The 14,370-nt window shown below is 51.6% G+C and overlaps 1 protein-coding gene across 9 annotated transcripts in view; it reads left to right on the forward strand.

The window, feature by feature from the left end:
• Positions 1 to 14,370, forward strand: part of NAV2 (neuron navigator 2) — an 822,512-nt gene that overhangs the window by 784,533 nt on the left and 23,609 nt on the right. For 8 of the 9 annotated variants that reach the window (XM_055141684.1, XM_055141678.1, XM_055141681.1 and 5 more), the window contains 5 exons: positions 894 to 1,066; positions 9,066 to 9,219; positions 10,394 to 10,556; positions 11,382 to 11,482; positions 13,587 to 13,682. In XM_055141684.1, coding sequence (XP_054997659.1) covers positions 894 to 1,066; positions 9,066 to 9,219; positions 10,394 to 10,556; positions 11,382 to 11,482; positions 13,587 to 13,682 — 687 coding nt within the window. The remainder of the gene's footprint in view (positions 1 to 893; positions 1,067 to 9,065; positions 9,220 to 10,393; positions 10,557 to 11,381; positions 11,483 to 13,586; positions 13,683 to 14,370) is intronic. The other variant, XM_055141686.1, reaches the window with a different exon arrangement.

Genomic DNA, 14,370 nt, shown 5'->3' on the forward strand with positions numbered 1-14,370 from the left:
ATTGTGAACAATGGGACGACAGTGCTACAGTGCTACAGTGCAAGTAGGATGACTGTTCCTGTTTACTTACATGTGAACAAGCATAACAGGCCCCCATTATATCTGAGGTTGCTATAACCCCTCCAGGGATAGTTCAGCACCCCCCCCCCCCAAGGCGGGTTCGGTGGAGCTATCACCCTCTTGGAAATGCTGGTATAGACAAATAGCTGATGAGAAGAATATAGGGAAGCAGAGAGAAGCTGGAAGGCCTTGGATGGTAGGAGACTTCCTGGCCCTCCATCCTCTTCCTTTTATAATGCCAAGAGGTGGTCCTGATACTCTGAAAGATCCCGGAAGCCTCCTCTGTGTGTAGTGTTGATTATTAGCCATGTTGCATCTGAAGAGTCCAAAGCTTTCCCTGTCACTGGCTTTCTCTGTTAAAAATTGTCTTTTTTCCTCCCCCCTCCCCCATTTTTTTGCTTGCGTTTTCTCTGGCAGGTCAATGAGGTAAGCAAGACCACCATTCCTCTCAGATACCGAGCTAACCCATCCATTGATATGACTAACCCCATCCGCATCCGTCACCTGTGTCTGAGCATCTCGCTTTGTCGCCCTGTAACCTCATCCTCCTTACACTCCTCTGCTGAGCCAGGCTCTGTCTTGCCAGTAGCCTCTAGTCAAGGGTAGGCATGAAATGTTACCCACAGGTCCGGTCCTTGAGCTGTTCAGCACCAGATAACTCTTCTTTCCTAATGCACTGGTTTGAGAGAGCCCGTTGGGAGCCTTTGTCGTTGGCGGGTGAAAAAAAAAAATTGGCGGGAGAATGAATTGCTCTGAGCTGCATGTCTCTGGTTTGCCAAGGCCTCAGCCTCCGTTGCAGCCCCCTGTCAGGCTGATGGTTCTTGTGTATTCAGTTACGCAGCTCCTTCAAGCAAGCTTTCGGGAAGAAGAAGTCCCCCAAGTCGGCTTCCTCTCATTCCGACATCGAGGAGATGACAGATTCTTCTTTGCCTTCCTCACCAAAGTTGCCACATAACGGCTCCACGGGCTCCACTCCACTGCTGAGGAATTCTCATTCCAACTCTCTGTAAGTCTGTCGGGGTCAGAGGGCGCAGTGAGCTCCCAAGAGTCCTCTGAGTTCCGGAGGGCTCGGAGTCCATTTGCAAATTACCAGTCCACTTACAAGTCGTGGGATTGTGAGTGTTCTTTGGGGTTCTTAGGACTAGAGAGATTGAAAGGAAAAAAAGAAACACGGGTTTTCTGGTGAAACAAGTTTGTGTTATTAGCCAAGCAAGTTGTTTAACCTCTCTGTTTCCATTTAGTCATCAAATTGGTGTAGAGGTGTTTACTTATCCTGTTTCAAGGACTGCACAGAATAAATGGGTTATCTGTATTCAAGACAAGTGCCTCCCCCACTATACTCTCTAGTCATCCAGGCCCAGTTTAAAGTATTTGCACAGCAGCTTAAGTGAGCCTGGCACCATTCTAGATCTTGATCAGAAGAAGGGCCTGAGGGGCTGGAGCGATAGTACAGTGGGTAGGGCATTTGCTTTGCACGTGGCCGATGCAGGTTCGATTCCCAGCATCCCATATGGTCCCCTGAGAACCGCCAGGAATGATTCCTGAGTGCAAAGCCAGGAGTAACCCTTGATTGTTGTGTTTGGGTGTGACCCAAAAAGAAAAAAAGAAGAAGAAGAAGAAGGGCCTGAGCAGGTAGGGGGCTTGCTTTGCACATGTCCAAACTGTATTTGATCCCCAGTACCCCATATGGTACTGCTGGACTAGAGCTGTTACCGACTGGATTCCACGAGACATCAAAAGAATGTGTGGTCTCCCACCTACGAGATGGTCAGACTTCTTAGTCAAGACCCTGAACGAACGGTTTGGGACTCTTCGTGTTCCTGGAGCAAGCAGATGCCATTGGGCTACACTAGCACATGACAGGGACCAATGGAGACGTTACTGGCACCTGCTCAGGAAATCAATGAGCCACAGGATGACAAGTGATACAAGTGATACCCCATATGGTCCCCCAGCCCTGCCAGGAGTGATACCTAGGCACAGAGTCAGGAGTAAGCCTTGCACCCAACTGGGTGTGTCCCTAACTCCCTGCCCGCCTCCCTCCTACCAAATAGCACCAAAGAAGACACCTCCCCAATTCCCAGCTGGGAAGGGTTCCAGACTGATGTCAGAACAGATGACAGTGCAGCTCTGGCCCCCCTGAGTCACTGCTCCCTGCCCACAACTTACGTGGGTCCTGTTACAACTGTAACAGTTGTAACAGAAGTGACCTGAGGAAGTCCCTACTCTAGGAAACCCTTGGCACCAGGGCTGTGGGAAGAGACGCTGGTTCCAGAATTCTTAACAAACAAATCAGCTACTTCCGATTTGTACTTCTGAGAGTCACAATAGCGAGATTTAGCAACCTGACAGCAACTTCAGCACAGGAGGACTTTTTTCAGCTGATCTCTGCTGAAAGATCTGAGGAACTGCCCTTAGTTCTGGTCACTAACAGCCAAAAGTCACAATAGCAATGCTTCGTGGCTTCACTCTGAGTGTTTAGGGCTGGTTCCCCCTAACCCAGGGCAGATACTCCCTACCTGCAGGCCCTCATCTGTGTGGAGATGCTGGCTCAGCGAGGTGCAGTCTCCCACCATTGGCCAGGGCAGGGGAGAGTGCCCAGGAGACTCCAGTGAGCATCATGGACTGGGCCTGGAAGAAACGTCATCTCTCCTCACTGTCCATCTAATGGGCTTCGGGATGCTATCACCACAGGTCTGGGCAGTCCTGCATCCTGGGAGGCCCACCAATAACAATAAAAACAATAAATAAAATATTTTTTGGCACCAGAGAAATAGTACAGTTGTCAGGGTGCTTGTCTCGCATGTGGCCAATGCAGGTTCAATCCCTGGCATCCGTACGTCCCCTGAGCCCCACCCACCAGGAGTGATCCCTAAGTGCAAAGCCATGAGTAAGCCCGGAGTAATGCCGAGTGTGACCCCCAAAACAAAATAATAATACTTTAAATCTTACATGCCCACATACCAACCAGCACTTGCCCTGCTGTCATTCATTTTCCTGTTTTTCTCTATTTTTCTATTTTTCTCCATACCCATGTCACCAACAACCAACCCCTGAAAATTGGCGACAGTCTACTTCATGGTACTCTGTTGAGTAGAGTCTGCGAGTGACTTATTCCGGTGTATAACCTGGATAGATTTTTTTTGCTTTTTGGGTCACACCCGGCGGTGCACAGGGGTTACTCCTGGCTCTACATTCAGGAATTACTCCTGGCAGTGCTAGGGGACCATATGGGATGTTGGGAATTGAACCCGGGTCGGCCACGTGCAAGGCAAATGCCCTACCCGCTATGCTGTCACTCCAGCCTCCATCCTGGATAGATTTAAGATCTATGGTGGAAAAGGAGTTGACCACACCGGACAGTGATGCAGGTTGTGAGGGGAAGTGGAGAATAATTCTCTAGTATTCTCTGGTCTGCAACTTAAGTAGGTAGGTGTGGAAAGACTTTGCTTCTGACAAGCGTGGGGACTATAGGGGCTATTTGGACCATGTTGGAGATGCTCAGGAGACATCCATGAGGATGTACCAGCCAGTCTAGAGCCTGAGGTATAGATTTGGGGGATGTGGGCTCAGAGGTGTTGCTGAAATGGGAAATGGGAGAGATTCTTCAAGAGTTTGGATGAGACAGGGGAGAGCAGGCAAGGACCAAACTCCAATATTTGAGGTTCAGGAAGAAACAGCCAAGCAGCCAGTGAAATGGGAGGAACCTGGGACAGAGAGAAGGAACTTTTCAGGGGAGAGATTTTACCCTGTATAGCCAAGTAAGATGGGGAGAGAATGATGAGGTTGCACATGGCTTTAAAGGAGTCCCAGAGACCATTGAGAAAACGCTCCTTCCAAACCACTTTCCCCAGAGGGCTGGGGTGGGGCTGACGGCTCCCCCACCCTGTTCTGACATTCCATAGCATCCATGGACACTGAAGATGTTTGTTTTGGGTCTAGTTTTTTTTTTCCCCCCAGAGGGTGGGCAGAAAGCAAATGCTATTTCCAACCTTAAAGGGTGTGTGAGAATGTGCAAATCTAGAAGTGAGGGGGAGTTCAAAAAAGAAACCAGAGGCAGAAGAATCAAAAATAAAAAGCTCTACCCATGGGCGGAAGGAATGGCGGTGTGGGAAGGCGCTGTTTCCCATACTCTAGGCATTTAAAATTAGGTATGCCGCCAGCCCTGCCTTCTGGGTGAGACGGCGGGGGTAGAGTGCAACAGCATGAGTAGGAGACCAGGTATGTTTGCCTCTGTGTGTGCTCTAGGACACAGACAAGCATATATTAAGTGCCTGCTGGATAGAGCCCAGAAGCATGGGCTTGTGAGCAGTGGTTTTTCAGCCTCTACTCAGTGTTAAACAGATCTACTAGATTGGATCCTGACCTTGGCATAATTTTGTTTTGCTTTGGGGCGATGCTCAGGGGTAACTCCTGGGTCTGGAATCACTCCTGGCTATGCTCCGGGGATCATTTAGGATGAAGGGGATTAAACCCGGGTCAAATGCATGCAAGAGAAGTGCCTTACCCACCGGACTGTCTCTCCAGTCTCATGACCTTGGCATTTTTAATTGACATATTGATTCTCTTGCCTCCATCTTCCCAGTTTTTAAGTTAAGTTTATTTCATTTTTATTTAGTTTAGGTATGGGTAACTTTTTTTTCTTTTTGGGTCACACCCAGCGATGCTCAGGAGTTACTCCTGGCTCTGCATTCTCAGGAATCACTCTTGACGGTTCTCAGGGGACCATATGGGATGCTGGGGATAAAACCTAGGTCAGCTGCATGCAAGGCAAACACCTTCCCTGCTGTACTATTGCTCCAGTCCCTGGATAACATGTTTAAGTAGTGTTTACTTAATGTGTGGGTTGGGTTTTTTTGGGTTTTTTTTGGTTTTGGGGTTTTGATTGTTTTTTGGCTTTTTGGGTCACACCCAGCGATGCACAGGGGTCATTCCTGGCTCTGCACTCAGGAATATGCACTCCTGGAGGTGCTCAGGGGACCATATAGGATGCTGGGAATCAAACTCAGGTCGACCGTGTGCAAGGCAAACGCCCTACCCCTGTGCTATTGCTCCAGCACCCCAGTATGGTTTTGATGTACAAAGTTACTCTACCTTCACCATCACCAGTGTGCCCAAGATGCTCCACTGTCCTTTTTTAAAAACTTTCTTTATAGTGCTCCTAACATCTCCCCCTTTTTAAAACAGACATTTATAGCACCACCTCATGGAGTTAGTAGTGTACAAAGTAAACAAAACACTACATTTCAGGTATGTTGTTCATGCAGTAACAGTTGCCAAGTAGCTATTCTGTTTGTTTGTGTTTTTTTTTTTTTCTTTTTGGGTCATACCCGGCAATGCACAGGGGTTAACTCCTGGCTCTGCACTCAGGCATAACTCCTGGCGGTGCTCAGGAGACCATGTGGGATGCTGGGAATCAAACCGGGGTCGACCGCATGCAAGACAAACGCCCTACCCACTGTGCTATCGCTCCAATCCAGCTATTTTGTTCTGATCAATTTTGCCAGACTCCAGACTTGATGCAGAGAGCCCTGGGTCTGCAGGAACTGGCAGCCGTGGGTGGAGGGAGGCGTGGGAGACTGATCAGCTCAACCTAATTATGTGTGACCTAACAAGGCTGGGACAGGAAGGAACTGAGGAAGAGGACGGTGTTTGGGCAGCCGGGTGGGGACTAATGCTCATTGGGACCACTGGAACATGTAATGAGCATCATCTCTCTATGATGTTCCCTTCTATGGGAAGGACACGCCTCCCATATGGCCACTCTGTCGTGTATCTCTGAGAACTGGTGATTTAGGAGCCTATCGGAGCCTCGCAGTCTCGGTGCAGTGTCTCCCAACACGGACCTCCTGGCTTGCCACATTACTGAACGTGAGCAAGCTTTGTACAATAGCTCAAGTGATGGTAGAGTCCACAAAGTAGGTGCCGAGCAAATCTCGTCTCCCCGTATTGAGAAAGCCTTCAAGGAGAAAAGGCAGGCCCTGCCAAGGAGCCTTGCCCTGGCGTGCCGGTCAGCCCCGGCTCTGTGTGTGGGAATGAAGCCAGCTGTTCTCTGCAGTGAAGCGAAGCCTTGGGAGCAATGCAGGGCACAGTTTGGCTAAGGCTGAAGTGTCACCGTGGAATTTTGTTCAGACTTTACACTCCATTTACACCAGGAAACTGTCCAGCACTCAAGAAAGAACTGGTTTGTGCAAGGTCCTCCTGCAGGGCTCCCAAACCAAAAAAAAAAAAAAAGAAGAAGAAGAAGAAGAAGCATGACTTAGAAAAACCACAGGCTCATCAAAGCACAGAGCTGGGGGTAGTAGAGGATAATCTCAATTCTAAAGGCATGTCTGTCTCCCTAGCCCTTTTGTCCCAAATAGGGTAGCCTCCGTTTCTCAAAGGTGCAAAAAAAGGGAATGACATACTATCTGCAGGGCTCTGTTGCAGGCCTTAGAAGGTGAGTTGAAATTGCACCCCCAGCTGTTGGCAAGTCTTAAAATCAGAGGGTGGCTCCCCCCCCCCGCCCCGCCCTTTGCATCTCTCAAGTGACACAGTTCAGGTGGAGGGCAAGAAAATAGCAACCAAAAATGTTGGCTGTTGAGGTGTTAAATTTTTCTTGTAGCCCTTTCTGCCCCCAAAGTACAATTACCTCTCTTTTAACAATTATAAATGGTTTTCTTTTGGCGAAGAACATTTCCACACCCTTGGCCAGATTTACAGGTTAGGTTTTCTTTGGCTCCAAATCCAGTACTTGGGTCATGGGGAATGGGCTCCTGTGATGACTTCTGAAAGGCCACATGCCCGCCGTGTCTTTCTGAGGGAACCGGTTTCAGCTTTGTAACTTTAGGAGCCTGAGAGCCAGCCCTCGGCCTGAGCCTCATACACGAGCTCTTCCCCTCTGTCTCTCTGTCTCTCTCTTTCTCTCTCCTTCTTTTTCTTTCTCTCTCTCTCCCTCCTTCTCCTTCTGTTCCGGCTCACCTCTCCCCCTGATTCCTGAGATCTTTGCAACACAGAGAACTTTAATTTTTAAAATTTTTTAAATTTTTTTTTGCTTTTTTTTGGGGGGGGCACACCCAACGATGCTCAGAGATTCCTCTTGGCTCTGCACTCAAGAATAACTCCGGGCTGGAGCGATAGCAGAGCGGGTAGGGCATTTGCCTTGCACGTGGCCGACCCAGGTTCGATATCCAGCATCCCATATGGTCCCCCGAGTGATACTGCCAGGAGTGATTCCTGAGTGCAAAGCCAGGAGTAACCCTGAGCATCGCTGGGTGTGACCCAAAAAGCAAAAACAAAAAAAAAAAAAAGAATCACTCCTGGTGGTGCTCAAGGGACCATATGGGATACTGGGGATCAAACCCAGGTCGGCTGCATGCAAGGCAAATGCCCTCCCTGCTGTACTATTGCTCCGGCCCCTTTAATTTTTTTTAAATAGAGCCGTCTGTCCTGACACGCCTTCACATCTGTGATCTTCCACTTTGTAATGCTTTGTCAGGTACTTGAAGCACAAACCTGATGACTCAAATAAGGGTAGGATCCCATGAGTCCTTATGAGCTGTGTCATAGCTGGAGAAAGAAGACAATTTGCCATGCTGTGACAGAATCTTATTTTTCTTTGTTGCTTGTCTGGGTGTGGGGAGTGGGCACTCTAAGTGCTGTTCAGGGCTGACTCCTGGCTCTGCACTCGGGAGTCACTCAAGGGGACCATTTAAGGTGCCAGGATCGAACCTAGGTCAGCCACATGCAAGGCAAGTGCCTTACCTAGTGTACTATGTCTTCAGCCCCCTGTGGCAAAGTTTTAGGGAAAACTTTGGCTCCATGGGTCCGGGTTCATGCTTTGTATGTGAGAGCCCAGGATTGAGCCCCGGTGTTGGGAAGCTCCTCCTGAATACTGCAGTGTGGCCCCAGAATAAAGAAAACTCTTTGGCTTCCTTAGCCACTCACTTTTTTTCTTTTTTTTTTTTTTTTTTTGCCTTATGATACTTTTTTTTTGTTTTTGCTTTTTGGGTCTCACCCAGCGATGCACAGGGGTTACTCCTGGCTCTGCACTCAGGAATTACCCCCGGCGGTGCTCAGGGGACCATATGGGATGCTGGGATTCGAACCCGGGTTGGCCGCGTGCTAGGCAAACGCCCTACCCGCTGTGCTATCGCTCCAGCCCCTTGCCTATGATACTATTAATGATGGTTTCTCATGGACATAATTCCAGCACCACACCCATCACCAGTGACACCATCTCCTCCCTCCCCACCCTTTACTGCCTCAGATGGTTTTCTCTTCCTTCAGTTTTGTAAGCCAGGAGTGAAGGGGTGAGAGTGGCAGAACAATGTTATTTGTTTCTAGGCACTTCTAGGCACTTAAGGGAATGGGGATTTTTGACCATGGTGACCGGAAACAAACTCCTTTTACTTCGGTTTATTTCCCTCCTTGGCAGCTAAGAATCAGCTCTCTGACCTCAGAGTGTCTAATCTTTCAAGCAGGGATTTCATCTTCTTCTTTGGGTGACTTTAGTTGTCCAGGGCCACGTGGTGCTATTGTAGTGGCCCAGCTGTGTAGACATCTGGGGGAACAGCTCCAAACCCTAAAGGTCACTGGTCTCTCGGGACAGCTCCTGTTTAGCCCTGGGTGAGGAGGGCGTTGCTAAATGGCATGCCGAAGTCATTCTGAGGACCAGCGCTCTGCAAAGGAAGTGTGGAGAAGCTGCAAGTCTGGCTCTGCTCTCGGGGAATCACTGATGGTGGGCTCGGGGGACCAAATGGGATAGGCCAGGACCAAAGCCAGGTTGGCCATGTGCAAGGCCTTGCCCACCTTCCCCACGGGACTGTCACTCGGTCCCAGAAGCTTCGAAATCCGTGGTATCGTCACCCTGTGAAATAGCAGGCCTCGGGCTGAGCGGGGTCACCGTTGAACCAAGCTGGGAATGGACGTGGCCAGGGCCGAGGGGAGCAGGAAGGAGGCCTCCCAGGAGAGGCGCTCTCAGAGCTGTTTCCAGCAGGCAGCACCTCCCTTTTTTTTCCCCATAGGATTTCCGAGTGCATGGACAGCGAAGCCGAAACGGTCATGCAGCTCCGAAATGAGCTGAGAGACAAGGAGATGAAGCTCACGGACATCCGCCTCGAGGCCCTCAGCTCTGCGCACCAGCTCGACCAGCTCCGGGAGGCCATGAACCGGATGCAGGTGAGAACCGGAGCAGAGGGCAGTGTGAGGCACAGAGAAGGCAGGTGGGGAGGCACCTGGTAGGCAGCCCCAGAACCCGAGGGTACCCCACCCGCCTCATTGCCAGAGAACTTTGGGAAGCATAAGCTAGCCACACCCCTTCTGGGCAGAAGCGACCCCCTACACTGGACCCTTCCAGGTCCACTCGCCACCCACCCACCCCAACTCCCACTGCAGGGCTCCTTTCTCGAGCCAGCGAGAGCCACCGGCATCCCCTTTGCTTGCGTGCCCTGGAGAGTTTATTTCATGCCCCTTTCCACCACTAGACTGTGCTTCCCCACATCCAAATGTCCTTCCCTGGTGCTCAGCCTCGTGCCTCTCCTCCAAGGCCTTCCCAGCCCCTCAGCGGGAAGAGTCCATCTACCCAAATTCCTACACGGGGGTTTTCACGGAATGCGTGGCTTTTGGATCTCCTAGGCTCCTTTGCCTGCCTTTCAAACTGCATAGAGCCCTTGGACCTTCCACAATATTCTGGGATAGCTCTTTTCTTCTCTTTTCCGCCTCCCACGCCCCCCCAGCTTTTTGGGTTACACCTGGCGATGCTCAGGGGTTACCCTGGCTCTGCATGCAGGAATCACTCCTGGCAGTGCTCAGGGGACCCTATGGGATGCCAGGGATCGAAGCCAGGTCGGCCCCGTGGAAGGCAAATGCCGTCCCCGCTGTCCAGTCACTCCAGCCCCTATTCTGGGCTACTTCTCACCAGTGTTCACAGAAGAGATGTCCCCCCGGGGACTCCTCTGCCTGAGACCTCAGCAGAGAGCAGCATCTCCGTGAGGCGGTGCCAGGAGGGCCCCGAGGAAAGAAAGCACCCTGGGAATGGGGCTCCCCGGCTCATCCAAGGCTCTGGGAGTCCAGGACCCCTCAAAGCCACAGTTTCCCCAGCCTCTGAGGTTTAAAAACCCCTTTTCACATCCTCTGGCGGGCTCCAGGACACGTCTCCGAGGGGTCCTCCGAGGGCAGTTCCCTGGAGGGATGGACACCCAGCCCTGGCCTGCAGGACACGCAGCTGGTGTCACCCACTCAGCTGGGGACTCTGCGCTGCCCACCCCCCCACACACCCCCACCCTTGTTTCCCAGAAAGGCTTCCAGGCAGACCGCACACCTGCTCAGTGAGCTTCTCCCTTGCTCTCCGCAGAGTGAAATCGAGAAGCTGAAGGCGGAGAACGACCGGCTGAAGTCGGAGTCCCAGGGCAGCGGCTGCAGCCGGGCGCCCTCCCAGGTGTCCCTCTCAGCCTCCCCCCGGCAGTCCCTGGGCCTCTCCCAGCACAGCCTGAACCTCACGGAGTCCACCAGCCTGGGTGAGTGGAGGGGTGGGTGGGGAGGGGGCGGGGGGCCCAGGGCAGGGCCTGCAGTGGGCCCTCTGGTCTCCGAGCAAGAGCCCCCCAGATAAGCAGATGAACAGAGGCAATGGAGAGGCAGCAGGCGCGTGTGCACTGGGGGAGTGTGTGTGTGTGGGTGTGCGTCTGCTCCCCACCCGGCCCCGCCGTGAGACCGCTGTCATGCTTTGCTCCAGCCCCCCGAAGCCTCCGGGCCCCGAGCTTGGCCCTCCTCGCCCACCATGCTGAGTTCTGTTCGATCCATTTTTAAGAGGCTGACCCGCAAAACGGAATGCCGCATCTCAACCACCCCCCCCCCATCCTGGCAGGTCCCCATGTCCGGGGGCAGTGTTTGGCCTATGACGTTCCCGCCTCCGGGATGCATTCCAGGCTGGCGCCGTCACTAGTGGACGTGACCCAGGTTGTTTCCTTTGTACGCGGACTGAAGCTGAAAGCTTTGATTATTTTTTTTTTGTTTTCTTTTTTTTGTTTTTTTCCTTTTTTTTCTTCTTTTTTTTTAAATCCATGATGCTGCTGTTGCTCTCGTTTTTGGTTAAGTCTCTCCCTCGCACATCCATTCGGCAAGGTACATCGTCAGCCCGCTGGTGCCTTGGTTGATCCACCCTTGGTTTCTGTGGTTGCATTCTCCATTCTGCCCTCTTTCCCCTTCCTCTGTCCCTCCATCCTCCTCCCCTGCACCCTGACACCTGGTTGGACCCGCTGCTGTGCCCGGCCGCAGCGGGGGTGTCAGGCAGCCAGCTTTGCCGTCCCCCTGTGCCTAAGGCTGTTGATGTTTTCCATTCGCAGACATGTTGCTGGATGACACTGGTGAATGCTCGGCTCGGAAGGAAGGAGGCAGGCATGTTAAGATAGTTGTCAGCTTTCAGGAGCAAATGAAGTGGAAGGAGGTTAGTTGGATCCCTTCACCCTGCTCGGCCGGTCCCTGCCCCAGGTAGAACCCCGCCTAGTGTAGAGATTGCCGCGTCAGATGCTGGCTCCTTACCACCAAAGGGGACTCACGTCTACTACTAACGCCTCCTCGGCCGACTAACCAACCCTTGCCCCAGCATTCTGGCAGAATTCAAAGGAGCCAGTGACCCAACCCTGGCCTCACTGTTAGGTGTGGAAAGTGAAACAAAGGCTCCCAGAGAACACGTAATGCGCCAAAAGTGGGTTTTCTGCAGAGCATACGTGGCAGAGCCAGTTCAGCCCAGAAGGGACAGAGGACTGCTGGCTGGGAGCCCCAGTTTTGTGCAGACCTCAGAGGCTGCCAGTCATGTGGGCACTGAGACACAGCAGCCAAGATGCCAGAGCATACAGGTGGCTAACGGTGACATGGGGTCAGGCCGGGGAGATAGCTCAGTGGGTTAGTGTCCATGCTTTGTATACCAGGGTCCCGGGTTCAGTCCCCCTCACACACACTACCACTGGGGGCGGGGTGGTATCCTACTCATGCAAAACAAAAGAAAACAAACACACACACAAAAAGACATGGGGCAGCATCTTGACGTGCTGAAGCTGGCAGCTCTGTTCTGAGGACTTTCCATTACCTTCCCCAGTCTAAAAACTCAGGTGACTCCTATTCCTCTCTTAGATGTTATTTTAGAGGGGGCGGTGAGGTGGGTCACCAAGTTGACTTTGAGCCAGTGACAAGATCCAAAGGATGCTGACAAAGACCATATTCCCAGTGAGCAAGGGCCTCAGGAGGTGCTATCTGGAGTCCCTCGAGTGTTTTCTTTTTCTAACCACCACCCCATAAGAGTTGGAACCCACGGGACCACCAGTAAGGCATGTCAGCGGGCAGCCTCCTTGCCAGGGATTTCCACTTTCCAGCTGGCTCCCTCCTTCCACAGCAGAGGGCCAACCCAGGATTTGCATCACCTGGCCAGGAGCTTTAGCATCCTTTCTTGGGCCCCGGAAAGGCCCAGTGGGTGGCGCCATGTGCAGATCTTAGCTAATGGGGTGACGACACTCCAGTGGGAGAGTTCATTCTTCGAGCCTCTTCAATAAGCAGGTGATCCCAGCACGAACAGACAGAACAAAGCTCAAGTCACTTGCAAAATAATGTGCCTCTTTGCATGGCCGCAGTTTCTGGGTGAAATTGCAGAACCAGGTGTTGATCTCTGCAGTGATACAACTGAGGACCCTCAGAGCTCACCCTCACTTCCCTGAGACTACAAGGCGAGCAACCAGGGCCAGATGGGTGTTCTCCTCTCTGCTGGTTCCCATTTCCTTGCGGGCATGTCAGATATTTCAAGGGAAACAAACAAACAACAACAACATGATGTTCTATCAAGGTTTTTAAATGTATCATTGTGATCTATTAACCCCCACCCTGCAGAGTCCCGTGTGCAGAGACACAAGCCAGCAGAAACAGGTTGTAAACGTCCTGGGGTTTCACTAGTTTCCTGAATGGATCATCTTTTCCCATTTAATAAGAATCAGAGCAATAGGCTTTTTAAAACATAATAATAATGACTGGAAGTTGTTTGAAGACTTATTATTTAGATACAATTAAGATGGGAAAACCTAAAAATCTGCGTAAGCAAATATGGGCCGTGTTGGTGGGTTTAGTTTCGAGCAGACCTGTGGAAACGTGAGCCCCGAGCCTGGTGGCTTGGTGGCTGGAGGCTTCCTGCAAGAGGTGAGTTCGTGAGCAAGGCGTGGCAAAGTGGAGATGGGCCGGGAGAAGGGAAAGCTTTCCAGGCAGGGGATGTCTGATCTACACCCTCGACAAGGTACATGTTCAAAATGTCTTAGAGTCTAGAGTAGGTGGGGGGCGAAGGTCCTTTCTTTCCGACTTAGGGATCGCTGTCAAAGCAGCAGAGCAGGGACAGCAGGGAAGACTATCCTTCAGTCTCGGTGATAAAGAAATGTTACTAACAAATAACAAATGCGGACTTCTATCCCCCTCTGAAACCACTGGTGGGATCCTAAGACAGTGTGAGTCCGCGTGGAGCCGTCAGGAAAGAGTCACCTGGTTTTCACCTGCCTACATTTCCTTACCCTTAGGATTCCAGACCCCACGTCTTTCTTATTGGCTGCATTGGAGTCAGTGGCAAGACGAAGTGGGATGTGCTCGATGGGGTGGTTAGACGGCTGTTCAAAGTAAGTGCTTCACGAGGATGCTATGGCAGAGTACCTAACTCGGGGGCCTGGGCTTCGGGAGGGACGGGGAGTAAGTGTCCCACACCTTGCCATCTCTCAGGCCTGTCCCCTCTCCCACAACCTTACGTCTCTGGGTCTTGTCTGCCTGCCTTCAAGTGACTAGCAAGAGGACGGGAGGCACAGCCAGACTGACCTGTGCTACCTCGCTTTTCTGTGCCAAGGCTGGCCTTTTAGCGAGGGTATTGTCCCCAGCCTGAGCAGAGAACTGATTCAGATTCTCTCTTCACCCTCGAATTCCACCCTGGTGAAAATGCTTTGGAACGGATGACCTGTGGCTGGCTTGAGGCTGAGTCGTCAGTTTTCCATCGTTTGTTCGGGGCAGCTGGATTTGATCCAGTTTGCCCCACTGCCTGTGCCAGCACTTAAGAGCCTCTGATTCAGACTACAAGTGACATTCACATCTGATCAGCGGCCAGTGTCAAGGATGTTGGCATAGTTAACTTCTCTGATCATTGGAATCACGTTAAAAGCCGGGGTGTTAGGCACAGGGGGGAAATAAGCTGAAACGTGAGGTGGTTGGAAAGAAATGTGGAGTGCTTCTCTTCTGTTGCCCTGAAGTCAGTCCGTCAAGAACCCAAAGTCTCCACTAATGAGATTGAAAAGGGAGTAATAATAGCCCGTGTTTGTT

Source organism: Sorex araneus, chromosome 6 (assembly GCF_027595985.1).
Source record: "Sorex araneus isolate mSorAra2 chromosome 6, mSorAra2.pri, whole genome shotgun sequence".
NCBI classification, from domain to species: domain Eukaryota; kingdom Metazoa; phylum Chordata; class Mammalia; order Eulipotyphla; family Soricidae; genus Sorex; species Sorex araneus.